At 40.4% G+C, this 16,749-nt stretch overlaps 1 protein-coding gene across 1 annotated transcript in view; it reads left to right on the top strand.

Annotated features, from left to right (window-relative positions):
• LAMB4 (laminin subunit beta 4) overlaps positions 1-16,749 on the top strand; it is a 111,354-nt gene that overhangs the window by 14,160 nt on the left and 80,445 nt on the right. Inside the window, 7 exon segments of the mRNA XM_040259870.1 lie at positions 1,739-1,812; positions 2,985-3,173; positions 4,030-4,093; positions 4,271-4,485; positions 7,212-7,332; positions 8,828-9,016; positions 14,351-14,530. Coding sequence (XP_040115804.1) covers positions 1,739-1,812; positions 2,985-3,173; positions 4,030-4,093; positions 4,271-4,485; positions 7,212-7,332; positions 8,828-9,016; positions 14,351-14,530 — 1,032 coding nt within the window.

The raw sequence follows: 16,749 nt of genomic DNA, 5'->3' as shown, positions 1-16,749 counted from the left end.
ATGACCACTGGAAAAACCATAGCCTTGACTAGACGGACCTTAGTCAGCAAAGTAATGTCTCTGCTTTTAAATATACTATCTAGGTTGGTCATAACTTTCCTTCCAAGGAGTAAGTGTCTTTTAATTTCATGACTGCAATCACCATCTGCAGTGATTTTGGAGCCCCAAAAATAAAGTCTGACACTGTTTCCACTGTTTCCCCATCTATTTCCCATGAAGTGATGGGACCAGATGCCATGATCTTCGTTTTCTGAATGTTGAGCTTTAAGCCAACTTTTTCACTCTCCTCTTTCACTTTCATCAAGAGGCTTTTTAGTTCTTCTTCACCTTCTGCCATAAGGGTGGTGTCATCTGCATATCTGAGGTTATTGATATTTCTCCTGGCAATCTTGATTCCAGCTTGTACTTCTTCCAGCCCAGCGTTTCTCATGATGTACTCTGCATATAAGTTAAATAAGCAGAGTGACAATATACAGCCTTGACGTACTCCTTTTCCTTTTTGGAACCAGTCTGTTGTTCCATGTCCAGTTCTAACTGTTGCTTCCTGACCTGCATATAGGTTTCTCAAGAGGCAGGTCAGGTGGTCTGGTATTCCCATCTCTTTCAGAATTTTCCAGTTTATTGTGATCTCACAGTCAAAGGCTTTGGCATAATCAATAACGCAGAAATAGATGTTTTTCTGGAACTCTCTTGCTTTTTCAATGATCTAGCAGATGTTGGGAATTTGATCTCTGGTGCCTCTGCCTTTTCTAAAACCAGCTTGAACGTCCAGAAGTCCATGGTTCACATATTATTTATAATATATATTTATTATCTGTAATGTGTATTATTTATAATATGTCATATTATTTATAATATATGGATAAATATATTTTATAGATATATTGACTGTATATATATATATATAATAAATATAAATAATTTCTCCCATTTCTTTTTACTTTTTAAAATGTGCCTGCTAGAAAACTTTAAATGACCCATGGGACTCATACATCCATTGGACCGTTCCACTCTAGACAGCAGCTTCCATCATGTCTGGATTGGAGCTGATACTTCACATCCATGCTATTCCTGGATGGCACCAAGCTGTCTCAGGGCAAAGTCCTGGCCAGGATGTTCGGGCTATAGTTCCTCTATTGTCTTTGGATACCTAAATGTATTTCCTGTAGGGGACTCTAGACCATGAGAAGGGAGTAAGGAAATCATCATCATCAGCATATAAGATGATTTAGGGCAAGCATAGTATGAGGCTTTTCCAGTGTTGTCCATTGGACAGGAACATGACTGGTCACCACAGAGGCGCCCACAGACCCTCAGTCCCAGGAGAAAAATCCAAGATGTGTTTTCTGCTGAGAGACAATACAGCTAGGTCAAGTGCTTCCTGGTAGCTGTTGGAAGGAGAGGGGGTGGGTGTTTGCCAGGTGCTGGCTACTAACTTATATGAAGTCCAGATTTCAGGTGAACACAATGAGCCCTCTCTTTCTACCTACAGGGACCATCCAGGAACTCCCCTGGTGGTATGCCATACTGCCACACTGTGGCTGTGCATGTTGTCACTAAAATATAAATGTGGGCGCAATCAGGGGAAAACTATTACCCTCACACAGACCTTATCCAAGAGTGTTAATTACCAGCCATAAGATTCGAAAGGGTTTCATTACAGACAATTGAGGAATTAGCAAGGTAAACAGTTGTCTCTCAAAATCACTGATTTTCTTCTTTCTGGATTTTCCTTTAGGTCTTGATCATGTCAGCATCAGACTGGACCTAGAGGCCTTATTTCAGCTCAGTCACCTTATTCTGACCTTTAAGGTACAGATGTGTAGAGTGCTGCCCCCTTATCTACTTACCAAATGCTTGGCATACCTTAGATTTCACTTCCTTGCTCTCCTGCAGAGAACAAAAAGCTGTTCAAATCCAGACTGGAGCTTTGTTATCTGGGCGTTTTGCTCTTGAATGAAAAACAAAAAAACACCAGTGCTCATTAAATAATAACTTACATGATTAACAAAAAAGAAAAGATAGAGAATCTTGGAAGATACAGGAAAAAGAAAACCTCCAAGCTCTGGGGTGCTAGAGATAAGAACTAGAAAGATAATTGGGAGGGTAAAAGGACAAGCACTGGAAATTATTTAAGGAAATACAAAAAAAAAAAAATTGTGATCAAAAGAGGAAAAAAATTTGAAGGTTCTTTACTGAGTTAGATACCAGAGAAAATCTGTGCTATCGTCATTCTTTAATCATTCATCAGAACTCTAATTTTGTCAGGCCTGATGCTAGGTTTTAGCCATAAATGATGAACATAAAATTAAAAGTTTTAAAATTTTAAGAAGTAGTCTTTGACTTCAATGAACTCACAGTCTAGTCATAGGTATAAACAGATATATAATTTTGAAATTACAATGCAGAGTGACCAGTACAGAAATAGATGTACGATTAGAATGCTGGGGGGTTATTTGACATGGCTAAGTCAACTCTGGGGAAACAGGGGAAACTTCATGGTAGATTTTGAAGGATGTATAAGAGTTTGCCAGAGGAAAAGTATTCTAAGCGAAGAAAACCACATGTAGATTGCTATAAAAATGTCGACTGCATTGGTTTTTTTTAAAAAAAAGTACATGCCATTTTTCTTCAATTAATTTATACAGAAACAATTTTAAAATGGAATTTGATTCTGGGACAAATCATGTGCTCATAAATAGTTGCCCACTTGATAAAAAGAGATTTTGGTGTGTTCATGATAGAATAGATTTTTTTTTCTTTTCCTTTTCTTGGCCTTGCTGCATGGCATTTGGAGATCTTAGTGGCCTGACCAGGGATCCAACCTGTGCCCTCTGCAGTGGAACCACCAGAGAATTCCTTAGAATAGATTTGACAAGATACAAATTCCATTAAAAATGGAATTCAAAAATATTGTCAATCTGGAATGGGTTATAAATTCTACTTTTGCGAAGCATGACAAGTTTAACTGATTTTTCTTCTAGACTTTTTGGCCTGCTGCAATGTTAGTTGAACGCTCCACAGACTATGGACACAGCTGGAGAGTGTTCAAATATTTTGCCAAAGATTGTGCTACTTCCTTCCCTAACATCACGTCTGGCCAGGCCCAGGGTATGGGAGACCTTGTTTGTGACTCCAAATATTCGGATGTTGAACCCCCCACTGGTGGTGAGGTAGAATTTCCTTTCTTCGATTTCTTTGCTGGAAATGAAATCTTTTTACCATGTTGTTACCGTGGTTACCGTGGTTAATCGAGATGAGAACAATTTAGGTAGTGTCTACTGAAACAGAACATGAGCTGCTGCTTGTTTAGGAATGGCAGTGTCTAAATTGAAATGAGTCCTGTATTCAGCTCATATTCACATAAATTACAAATACCTTACAAGAAATGATCCTGTACAAGAGTGCCCCTGCTGAAGGTAAACAAGGGCTAAAATGCAAGGTGGACACTGTGGCCAGGATGCCAGAGGTAGGAATATCTTTTTCTAGTCCTTTCAAAGGAACCATAAAGGCTAATGGCAGCCCTCCATGCTCTGCAAGCCCCCGACCTGGGTGGGATCTGCCCAGAACTTCCTGAGAGCAAAGCTGGTGATGGGCAGACAGTCAGGGGATAGGAGTAGGCTTGGGAGGTATTACCTTATCGGGTAGAGTAGGAAGAATGGTGACAGCAGGCAGCTCCAGAATCCCCCCAGGGCCAGATCCACTTTGATGAGGGCTTGCTGGATCATGAACCCATCACTCCACCCCAAGCAAGCGTAGGAGTCCTTTCCACCAGTGGTATCAGCACTTCTGTCTACATGGACCACTTGTGCATGAAGAGGCAAAATGACTGTTTAACAGCCTTCCTTCATTTTCATTCTTGGTGCTTTTATTCAAGTGAGAACCCAAATGATAATCTACATTCTACACCAGGTGGGAAATAGTGGCTCAGCCTTCTTGTAAGGTCAGGATATCTTCTTTAAGAGTATATTGAACACTTACGTTTTGGGGGTGTAAAACACTCTAAATTTGCCTACCTTTATTTTACAGGTTGTTTTAAAGGTGTTGGATCCCAGCTTTGAAATAGAAAATCCTTACAGCCCTTATATCCAGTGTATGAATTGCTTTATATTTTTCACACCGACTTCTTTCGTAAAACTTCATGTGAGGGGGATTCCTTATCATTGCATGTCTATAGGATGGTAAGGGAGTATCAGTCAAGGAGGGTGCTTTGAACCCATCCAACCTAATGCACTTTGATTTATTAATTTCATTATCTTCCTTTCCCTAGACCTTGTGACATTAACAAACCTGAGGATAAACTTTACCAGGCTCCATACTCTCGGGGATACTTTACTTGGAAGAAGGCAAAATGATTCCCTTGATAAATACTACTATGCTCTGTATGAGATGGTGTTTCGTGGAAGCTGTTTTTGCAATGGCCATGTTAGCGAATGCATTTCAACACAGAAGACGCGCAGTGATGTTTTCAGCCCTCCAGGCATGGTGAGTTACAAACTCACCTGAGAGCAAGATCTGCTTTCCTATCTTCCCTTCACTGTCTTAGTGCTGAATGTATGTCAGACTCTGTATGTGGGGATCAACAATCCAAGAGCCCTCTTTCTGCCAGGCAGATATCATTCAATCTGGCCCATTAGGCCATCTGGAGGCCTTTGGTTCTCTGGACAGAAGTTCTTGTGAATTCTGCCACATGGGGCCATCATTGAGCTAATGGGCAGAATTTGTCATTTATGATTTCCGGATGGTCCATCTTATTCGCTCTTGTTTATTGGTTTTTTAGGGAATGGAGATTTGATGGGGAGGAACCATGTCACATACATTGTCTCATAAAAATGTATTGAAGGTCTGTTCATGTGAGAGCCTGGGCTCAGTGCCAAAGTGTTTGAGTGACATCTGATGCTGTCGAAAGCCGTCACCTCGAGTGACACTCTATGAATGACTCTGTCCTAAGCAGTGCGGATCTTCTCCACTCCTGGGACTAATCTTAAAGGAATAATACAGTAGAAGAATTTAATTTTGTGCAGAGGCTTGGGAGTGTGTCTAACTAAAAATAGTTTTGAACTATTGGTCATAACGGACAAGGCCAGAGGCTATAGATCTTTCCACTTAGACACCTCATATGTTTCATCAGAAATAGAACTTTTCCTTGGGAATGTGGGCACTGAGAGCATTTTGTGAAAAATCAAGAGAATCCCACACCCTTTTCCGGTTTTAGTTTTCTAATTCCCTGATGTTCCTAAATCATCCCCCACAGACACGCACTCACACACACACACACAAACACACACACACACACACTCTCCATCCTGGCCCTCAGTTTGCCAAGGGCCTGTGTTCAGGCCATGTGTTCCCTGATACCAAAATTCAGAAAAACAATGAATTCCTTGCAAATGTACACTTAAGCATCTTAAAATTTAAAAAGTTTTTAAAATTAAAAAGTGCCGGGGTCCAGCCCCAGTGGATCCAGGGTGGTTCGAAGGTGGGGACGGAGTCGGCGTCCTTGGAAAAAATACATATTTAATTACAGAAACGGATAGTGTAGTAGGAAAATTAGTGGAGAAAAAGAGGCTGAATAACTTGGTTTACATGGAATAGCATCCATGCTCCAGATGGGAATTCAGCCAGAAAAACGGAGAGCAAGAAAGAAACGACATGGGGGAATCAGTCTTTCCGGAAACTGATCCCATTTTCTTTATTTTTAGGTTTGCTTATATACCTTTTGTTACACATAGGGATGAATACAGAGTCATGCGGGGGTCAGCAGTCCTGACCTTTACCAAAATCAGGTGCTTCACATAAAAAGGTCTTAGGGATTTTACATCATCATCTGGCCATGAGACCTGCTGACATTTTATGATCCTTTCTTTCTGATAACCAAAAACTTATTTTTTCCAAGGGTATTTTTTCTTAAACCAGGCACCACCCTCCAAATAAAGCTGCATTCCTATAGGGTGAGGGTGTAGTGAGTTACAATCAAGAAAGGAATTTATTTAACCTAAGGTTAACATGATTAATCTTAAAGGTTAATACTTATTTCTCCTATATGCTTAAAGGTTAATGCTTATTTCTCCTATATGCTATTCATTATAAGGGCAGGGAACATGGGGATTTAGCAGCAAACATCAGCCCAACAAATGAAAATCCTTTCACCAATGCTCCCCTTAAGATCAATTTAGTCTTAAGATAGTGATAAAGTTACATTTTTACATAGCAAGGACACAGTGATTTATAAGAAAGTACAGTGATCTATTACAAAAGAAAATTCATTAACTCAAAAAGTCTAGTATTGCTAACATCAAAAACTACTATATTTCCTTTTCTGTATTCCAAATACATTGATTAATATATTCCCAGGTGCCTAAGGATATGGAGGCCTGGCGGCAATCATTGACTCAACAATGAGAAAAGCCCTATGCTAATTAAGACTTTAAAAATACTCCAAAACTCTCTGTGCTGTTTATGGTTGAGAGGTAGTGGCAGGAGTATGGATAATCCTGTCACACAAGCTAGTCTGTCAGCAGAGAGGTTTGACCTGAGACACCCTTGTCACACCCAGGGCAGGGAATTAGCAGCAATTATTGGCACAACAAATGAAAAACCCTTCACCAATATAATTCCTAACCAACCCACTATACTGACAATTTCCCAAAAGAATTTGCCTTTAGTAAGTCTAAAACATCTCAGGTTAGGAGACTGCAAACAATCACATGTGGCCAGACGAACCTATACAGGCGGGCTAGATAACCTTCAGAGGAGTCCGTAAGCTGAAACACTCTTGTCACGCCCAGGAATTTTTATTGCCTTGGAGCTGCACGTTTACTCCTTCTCCGAGAAAAACGGTTATGGGGGAGAGCCCCCCGTAAAGTCAGAGGTGTAGGTGAGAGCATAAAACAGACTCTGGGTTTGGGGTAGATGCTCGGGAACAGGGGGTTTCCTGAGGCTTGATCACGCCTTTGCATATGCCAAGCCTCCTTCCTCATGACCTTTGCCATGGGCAGAGTTCCTCACACTGGCCCCCAGCAAAAAAGTTTAAAAGCTAATTAAGCAAGTAATAGTAGACAGGGTTCATATTGTAATTACCACTTGGAAAACCAAGACCCAGAGAGACCCCCTTGGGCTGTTATTTCATTTTCCATTTAAAGAACCCCAACGTCCTCAAAGTTCAAAGGTGAGCCCCGTGTTCACACCGTTCATGTTCCTCACGCTTGCAGGTTCATGGTCGATGCATCTGTCAGCACAACACAGATGGCCCAAACTATGAGAGATGCAAGGACTCCTTCCAGGATGTTCCTTGGAGGCCAGCTACGGGTCTCCGGGACAGTGCTTGCCGAGGTGGGTGGACCTCAGTTCTTAGCATAGACTGAGTTTCCTTATATGAAACTCCTTACACAGTCTCTGCTTTCCCTTCTTTTGGAGAACTTTTAGCTGGTTTCAGCTGGGCTTCTGGCACCGCAGGGGGTGAACTTGTGACTTCCAGCTCCAACTGTGTGATATTTCTCATGTCTCCTGCACAGAAGAATACCAGCTTCTCCAACCCTCACACCAAAACTTAACATTAATTTGAAGAACTAGAGTATATGTTGTGTGGCCCTTTCCATAGAAGGGACACAGCCATGGCAGAGTAATATCAGTGGGGACGGTGTCACTCCAGCAATCTGGTGACCACTGGAATTTGTCCAGAGAGCCCCACTGTTTTTCTGAATAAATATACACTCAGTGAATGTGACCTTAAACCCATATGTCAGATAAGCTATGAGAAATGAGGCCCAGGATGGAGTTTGACAGGCTATTGTGTTTTTTAATAAAATATTTAGACTTAAAAAGATAGGAGGGAGTTTATTCATGTGTTTTCTGCCTCTGAATTTTGATGCATTTCTAAAGCTGTTATTCAGTTTCTTTTCCCAAATGTGGGAAAAACAGGATTTGACAAAGAGGTTATTAGATGAGCTCTTATGAAAAATCCCCATCCATGGGTGTCACAGTGCACATGACCCAGCAAAATGTGGCCCAAGCTTATGCTGTTTACAGGGAAAAACCCAACGAGGCAAGTAGCATAGATATTACCACAAAGATACACAGATCCCTTTAAACAGACTGCCTTTCCTTCTGATGATCTGGGCAAGCGCCTATTGGGAGGAAAATGACATTTAGCCCTGCTTCCAGCAGTTCTGCCCTAGAGAAGGAGAGGCTGGCTGGACCCAGCTCTAGCATCTAATCTGGAGAATCCAGTACTACCATCCTACCAAACATGTGATGTAAAACCTTCAGATTTACCAGTCTGAGTCAGTAAACATATTCTTTGTGTCTAATATCGAATTCTTTTCCACCCCATGGACTGTAGCCCACCACATTCCTCTGTATTTGGGATTCCCCAGGCCAGAATACCAGAGGGGTTGCCAATTCTTCCTCTAGGGGATCTTCCCGACCCAGATAAACCCGCATCTCCTGCACTGGCAGGCAGATTGTTTACCTCTGTGCCACCTGGAAAGCCCCAAACTTATTCTTTATTGAACAACAGCAACAACAACAAAAAATATCGCATCCTATGGCTTTTCGATCACCCAAATGATTAGTATTTCTCTGCTTGATTAAAAAAAAAATCTAAATAGTGAACATTTTGAGAACACATTTATAGAGAGTATATGAGCAGAACTGGAGTGCTAAGAAGATCCTTGAAAGCAACTATTTTAAGCTTCTGTGTACTTGGTGTAGGGAGTCTGAAGAAAGTGGAGGAGGGGAAAATGGGTGATGGAGCAGGGAGCCACCATCCCTAGGATGCTCACCATGGGGACCTTGGCAATCTCTCATGACTTTGCTGGGTTTTCAGCTTGTCACTGTAACGGCCACTCTGACCGCTGTCACTTCGACATGACTGCATACCTGGCGAGCGGGGGCTGCAGTGGGGGCGTGTGTGACAACTGCCAGCACAACACCCAGGGCCAGCAGTGTGACCGCTGCAGACCTCTCTTCTACAGGGACCCCCTTAAGGCCATCTTGGATCCTGATGCATGCATTCGTGAGTCCCCAGCCTCTGACCCATCCTCACCCTTCATCTGAGCAGGGGCTGATGGAACTGGTCCCCACGGGGCTCAGCAGCATCTCCAAACTGCTCTCTTAGTGGTGGGAATTGCAAAATCACTTCGGTTCTGAGCTTTTCTCTCTCTGAAAAGTTGGGCCAGATAATCTAGGTCCCTCCTTGTGGTCTCGCAGCTATGGCTGTGGTGGTTTAGCCGCTAAGTCGTGTCCTACTCTTGCAACCCCATGGACTGTAGTCTGCCAGGCTCCTCCGTCCATAGGATTTTCCAGGCAAGAATACTGGAGTGGGTTGCCATTTCCTTCCCGAGGGGATCTTCCTGACCCAGGGGTTGAACCTGGGTCTCCTACACTGCAGAGAGTTTCTTTACCCACTGAGCTACCAGGGCTGATACTGATGAATTAGGAAACTGGTCTGGATTCAACCAGAAGGGGGCAATAGTTTCAGAACCTGCCACAGGCACCTGCAGTGTCAGCTCAGGGAAGTAATTAAGTACGGAGATTGGCTATATCATTTGGCTGTAGATGATTCAGTTTTGCTAAGCTAATTTACCTTGTTTCATTTTTCCTTTAAAAAAAAAAAAAGTATCTTTATGGCTACACCAGGTCTTTGTTGTGGTATGTGGGAACTTAAATCTTTGTTGTGGTGGCATGTGAGATCCTTAATTGCATCCTGTGAACTCTTAGCTGTGGCATGTGGGATCTAGTTCCTTGACCAGGGATTGAACCCTGTCCCCATGAGTCTCGGCCCCTGGACCACCAGGGAAGTCTCTCATTTTTCTTTTTTTAACGTTTAAAGTTTTTCATTTTATTAATCTCAACTTTTTAAAAGCTAATATTTTAGGCATAGATAAAAATAATAGAAAATAACATTTTATATATATAATATAAATAATATACCCACCACTAGCTTTGTCAGACATAGTATCTTGCCCTCTCACCTTCAGGACATTACTACGACACTACAGCTCTATGAATGGGATATTCTAGCTACCCACTTCTCCTCTTTGTCTACCCTCCTTCCTGTGGATAAACTCTCATATATTTAGCAATTATCATTACCTTGCTTCTTTTCACACTTTCACACGTTTTTTATCAACAAATGACACCTGTTGACATGTTTTCAAACTTGAGATAAATGATATTAGGCTGTGTGCTTGCTCACTCATGTCTGACTCTTTGCGACCCTGTGGACTGCAGCCCGCCCTGCTCCTCTGTATGTGGGATTCTCTAGGCAAGATTACTGGAGTGGGTTGCCATTTCCTCCTCTAGGGGATCTTGTTGGCCCAGGGATCGAACCCGTGGCTCCTGCATTGGCAGGCAGATTCTTTACTGCGCCACCTGGGAAGTCTGAAGGATTTGCTATGAAACTCCAATTTCAGACTTTACATAATCATAATACATAAACTGAAGTCTTATGCAAAAGTAAATCAGCAACCACTCCAATACATACAATGTCCTAGATTTTAAAGTTTAAATCATCATGATGTGGAATAAGCATAAATGAAAATTTTTTGCTCAGATTACTCAGTAGGTAGCTGATTGTATAAAAGTTTACCTTAAAAAAAAGAAATTTACCTTACATGCTCTGTTTAATATAAAGAATTGGGTCCTCATAAAACATATTTCTTTAAATTGTGCCAAGTGCCCTACTTTTTTACCAGAATCCATAATCCACTTCTCTCTCCCTCCCTGTCCTTCTGCCCCCATCTTTCTCTCTCTCTCACACACATGCAGACACACACAACTTTTATTAATGTTTATAAAGCTCTATATTTGTAAATGAAGATGAAATTTCTTAGATGGAATCAGGAAAATACAGTGTTTAGAAACAGATAATCTAGGAATCTGAAAAGAGATTGGAAATAACTAAACCAAATATTTCAAATAAAGTTCATCAACCAGAGTCTTGCTCTTTAAGAGCACTTAGTATTAACTTAATGGTGCTTTTGGAGGAAAAGAAGGAAAGAAAATTAGTACCCTTGATTTGAAATTTAAAAACCATTCTTTGTGAATAAGGAATTTCTCGAGGAAAGGCAAATGAGCTTGTAAAAAAAAAAAAAACAATTTTGAGACTTCTTAGCTTCTCTAAGCACATGTTTATGTGTTTGTAAGTGTGTGTACACAGATGATGTGTATTTGACCAGCATTCTCATATAAATTTTCTCTAAGCTGTCCTAGTTTGAGCCTAAATATTTACATGATCAGATTCCAGGCCAAAGAGTGGACCAGTTTTAAGTCTTCTATGATTTAAGACACAGTTGAATGTGATACAGAAGAAACAAATATTTGGTAGACTCCACTAATAATATGTTTGCTGGAATTTAATTGTGTGACCTGAAAAGATTTTATTGGACTTCTACTCTAAAGGCCACAATGCAGGATTATTTCAAACTTACTGGCCATTTACCCATTTCCCTTTCCCAAAGGATATTTCTGTGTATAATTAAATTATACTCTGGAACTCATTGCTGACCCTTTGGAGTGTCTCCCAAATAAAGATGAGTTTTTTTCCTTTTGGCTACTTCTAAAATGAACCTAGTTTGTCCCTTCCTTCCTTCCTAGAAGCAACTGACTTTAATTAGAAGAAAATTGTGGGTTTTTCCCCAAAACTAAACAGAAGTCAATGCTAGTTTTCCATAGTAAGATTTTATCACCAGTCACAATCCAGTAATAAACAACTGAAAATCAAACAAATGATTCTGTCAGACAACTGTTTGCTTCATTGATTCCAAACTGACTGAATTTTTTCCCCTAAATACACTAACCTAAATGGTGGATAGGTAAACATTGCCTTAGACTTGAGGGTTTTGTTTTATTACTCCAAAGCAAACATGTATAAATCTTAACATAGTTGTTTCTTAGAATCCAGATATTCATTTTTTAAAAATCTTTATTGCTTTCCTTAAAAGTGGAATCCCTTGAAAACACAGGTCCACGAAGATTCAAGATGACCTTGTTGGTCATCTAATGTCTACTAATGAATGCACTTGTCCTCTATGCCAAAGTCACAACCAGACCTCCAGTGATAAGGAGGCTGCTGCTGTATTGGGCAGCCCCAACTGTTTGTTCTTATACTAGGTTAAGCGCTACATTTTCTAGCTTTTACCCACTGGAATTACTCATATTATCAGCATCCTTTTTCATATGACATTTCTTCTTTTAATTGTTTGAATTTCTACTGGAAAAATAAAAGGTGGAGGAGGTTGTTCCTTTTGTTACATGTGACTGTTTATCTCATTTTCCAGAATCTCTTTATCTAAGCTTTTGCCCCACCAACAGATTTCCAAAATTGAAACAAAGATTTGAACGTTTCTTATTCTCTTTTTTTTTTTTCTTGAAGGTGCTCCTTTCCAAGAAGACTCAAAAAGAATGATAGCTGTTACCTTTGTAACATATTTTTCTGTAATGGGAAGGACAGATTTACTTTCTTAACAACCATATTTCAGAGATTTGGTAAACAATTGGTAAATTTTGTATTGCAAAATTATCACTGCAATAAGTCTATTTGTCATTCATTACCACACATAGTTACAATTTTTTCCTTGTAATGACTTTTAAAATCGACTCTCTTAGCAACTTTCAAATGTAGGATACACTATTAACTATGTTCACCATGCTGTACATTACAGTAATGATTTATTTATTCTGTAACTGGAAGTTTGTGCCTCTTGACTGCCTTCACCCATCTCTCTCATCCTCACCTCTGGAAACCACCAATTTATTCTGTGTAACTATGAGTTTGCTTTGGGGACTTTTTTGAGATTCTATATGTAAGTGAGATCATGTGGTATTTTCTTTGTCTACCTTATTTCACTAAGCACAATGCCCTCAAAATCCACCCATTTTGCCACAAATGGCAAGAATTCATTCTTTTATGACCGTATAATATTCCATTATGTAAATATACACAACGTGGTATATTTCTTTATTCTATCTATTGATTACTTAAGTTGCTTCCGTGTCTTGCCTACTATAAAGAATGCTGCAATGAACATAGAGTTCATGTATCTTTTTAAATTAGCATTTTATTTTCTTCAGATAAGTACCTAGAAATGGAATTTCTGGATATTTCATATTTTTAATTTGGGGGGAACCTCAATATTGCTTTCCATAGTGGCTGTACCAATTTACATTCCCATCAACAGTACAAACTCATGTGAAGAGTTGACTCATTGGAAAAGACTCTGATGCTGGGAGGGATTGGGGGCAGGAGGAGAAGGGGACGACCCAGGATGAGATGGCTGGATGGCATCACTGACTCGATGGACGTGAGTCTGAGTGAACTCCGGGAGTTGGTGATGGACAGGGAGGCCTGGCGTGCTGCGATTCATGGGGTCACAAAGAGTTGGCCACAAGGAACAACCGAACTGAACTGAACAACAGTACAAAAAAGTTCCCTTTTCTTCACATCCTTGAAAACACTTGTTATTTCTTGTCCTTGCCAGTAGATTGCCTCATTTTGTGGGTAGTTTCCTTTACTGTGCAGAAGCCTTTAAGTTTGATATGGTACCACTTGTTTATTTTTCCTTTTGTTTGCCTTTGATTTTGATTTCAAATGCAAACAATCATTGCCAGGACCGATATCAAAAAGTTTGCTGCCTGTGTTTTCTTCCAGGAGTTTTCTGGTCTAAGATCTTACATTCAAGTCTTCAGTCCATCTTGAATTAATTTTTGTGAATGGTGTAAGAGAGGGATCCATTTTTTCCTTTTGCACATGGCTGTTCAATCTTCCCAGTGTCTTTTCTTGAAGAGACTGGCATTTCCCTGGCATATAGTCTTGACTCCTTTGTCATAAATTAGTTGACCATACATGTGTGGGTCTGTCACTGGGCTCTCTGTTCTGTTCCACTGGGTTATGTGTTTATTTTTATGCCAATACCATGCTCTTTTGATTACTGTTGTTTTGTAATATAATTTGAAATCAGGAAGCATGGTGGCTCCAGCTTCATTCTTTTCTTAAGATTGCTTTGGCTATTCAGGGTTGTTTGTGATCCATATAAATTTTACAGTTTGTTGCTTTTTTTTTCATCAATCTATTCTTAACATCGGGCTTTCATAATAGACTTTCTCTGGTCCTCTTCCTTTAGAATCACTTTAAATTCTTTTAAAAATATATTTATGTATTCAATATTTTTCTAGTTCTGAGATATGGGAGACATATCCAAGCAGCCCTTGCTCACTGGTTTAATTATTCAAACATATGTATTGTATTTAAACAGCTAAAACAGTTATAGTGAAGGTAAAGCAGTATGCTTCTATTTCAGGGTTCCCACAATTTGCAGTTAATTAAGATAATGCACATCTGTGTCCCCAGCTTGTGAATGTGACCCTGATGGGACCATTTCAGGTGGGCTTTGTGTGAGCCACTCTGATCCTGGCTTGGGGTCTATGACCGGCCGATGCCTGTGTAAGGAGAACGTGGAAGGAGCAAAATGTGACAGATGCAAGCCAGACCACTATGGACTGAGCGCCTCGGAACCCCTCGGCTGTCAGTGTAAGTCAGCGGCGGCTGGATCATCACCTTGAGTGCATTTTGAGGCTTGGAGCTGACCCTGTCAATGCTAACATTTGGTCATTGTAAAGACTTAAATCCCAGAATTCTCTGAATTTTTTGTTTGTTTTTAGTAATACAAAACCTCTCGCAAATTTTAGAGAATTAGTGAACTATTTTAGGTGGTTTGCTGAGTTTATCATCAAGAACCAGCAGGGGGCGCTCACATTTTCACTGCTGGAGCAAACGCAGGATATCTGCCAAGAAATTTAATGCCTTTATGAAACCTTTAAATTAAAAAAGAAAAATCCTCCACCAGGATTCCGTTCTACAAGTTTGTTAAATTACATTATGCATTTTTGCATAGATTGATGACTTCTTAGGCAATTTTCAACTGGGGGAAAAAAGAAGCAAGGAAGGAGTCATGGGAAAATAGAAATAACTGCAGAATTTTTGAGGACCAAATGGGGAGCCCCTTGGCTCTAGGATCACAGAAATTTAAGGCTGCCTGGGGTCTCAGAGAGCTGCTGATTCCTCAGAGAGTCTGGGTTAATTATTTCCCTTTGATCACAGTGTCATGCTCTGTGTTATACCCATATAAGGAACTGTGGATTATTTGCATGTTTAGAAAGCAGCATGATGAATCATTCTATTTTTTAAATGCTCTTCTTCTTGGATTTGATGTAAAATTTAATTTCAGGATAACTAAGTATATAGCTAAGCCAGTTTCCCAGTATACCTGTCAGTACTCCAGGCACTTACCCTGGTTCACTGGCTAACATTATGCCCTCCAAGAAATGGGCCAGACATGGGTTTTTGTTTTTTCTTTTGTCAAAGATTTAGTTACATTCACATCCCATACAATTCACTTTTTAAAGTATACAATTCAATGATTCGTAGTATATTCAGAGTGTGTAACCATCACTACAATCAATTTTAGAACATTTTCATTCAGTTCAGCTTAGTTCAGTTCAGTCGCTCAGTCATGTCAGACTCTTTGCGACCCCATGAACTGCAGCACGCCAGGCCTCCCTGTCCATCACCAACTCCCAGAGTTCACTCAGACTCACATCCATCGAGTCAGTGATGCCATCCAGCCATCTCATCCTGGGTCGTCCCCTTCTCCTCCTGCCCCCAATCTCTCCCAGCATCAGAGTCTTTTCCAATGAGTCAATTCTTCGCATGAGGTGGCCAAAGTACTGGAGTTTCAGCTTTAGCATCATTCCTTCCAAAGAAATCCCAGGGCTGATCTCCTTCAGAATGGACTGGTTGGATCTCCTTGCAGTCCAAGGGACTCTCAAGAGTCTTCTCCAACACCACAGTTCAAAATCATCAATTCTTCAGTGCTCAGCCTTCTTCACAGTCCAACTCTCACATCCATACATGACCACAGGAAAAACCATAGCCTTGACTAGACGGACCTTAGTCGGCAAAGTAATGTCTCTGCCTTAAAGAAGCCCCATACTCCTATTTCTGGTTATATACCCTCAAAACTGAAAGCAGCATCTTAAAGGTGATTTGCATGCCCATGTTAATAGAAGTACTATTCACAGCAGTCAAAAGGTGGGAGCAACCCAGGCATCCATTGATGAATGAATGGATAAACAAAATGTGGTATGTATGCATGATGGAATATTATTCAGCCTTAAAAAGAAGGGACATCCTGATCCATCCTACAATGTGGATGAATCTTGAAAGCATTTTGTTAAGTGAAATCCATAGAAACAGAACATAGACTGGTGGTTGCCAAGGGCTTGGGGGAGGGAGGAGGAATAGGGAGATGGTGTTTAATGATACAGAGTTTCAGTTTTGAAGATGAAGAGTTCTGGAGACTGGTTGCACAACAGTGTTAGTGTACGTAACATTATTGAACTATATACTTTAAAATGGTGAAGATGGTAAAGTTTATATTATACCTATTTTACTATGGAGGAGAAAAGAAACACTCTAGCTACCACCTCCCATCCCACCAGCCCTAGGCAAGCACTAATCTACTTTATGTTTCTATGCTGTTTGGTCACTAAGTTGTGTCTGACTCTTTGTGACCCCACGGCCTGTAGCATGCCAGTCTCCTCTGTCCTCCACTATTTCCCAGAGTTTGCTCAAATTTATATCCATTGAGTCAGTGATGCTTCTGTTTCTATAGATTTGCCTATTGTGGACATTTCATAAAGGGGAATCAATCATATAATGTGTGGTATTTTGTGTCTGGCTTTTCTTGC

The sequence above is a fragment of the Oryx dammah genome, unplaced genomic scaffold (assembly GCF_014754425.2).
Source record: "Oryx dammah isolate SB20612 unplaced genomic scaffold, SCBI_Odam_1.1 HiC_scaffold_18, whole genome shotgun sequence".
NCBI classification, from domain to species: Eukaryota; Metazoa; Chordata; class Mammalia; order Artiodactyla; family Bovidae; genus Oryx; species Oryx dammah.
This window is presented reverse-complemented; position numbering and strand designations above follow the sequence as displayed.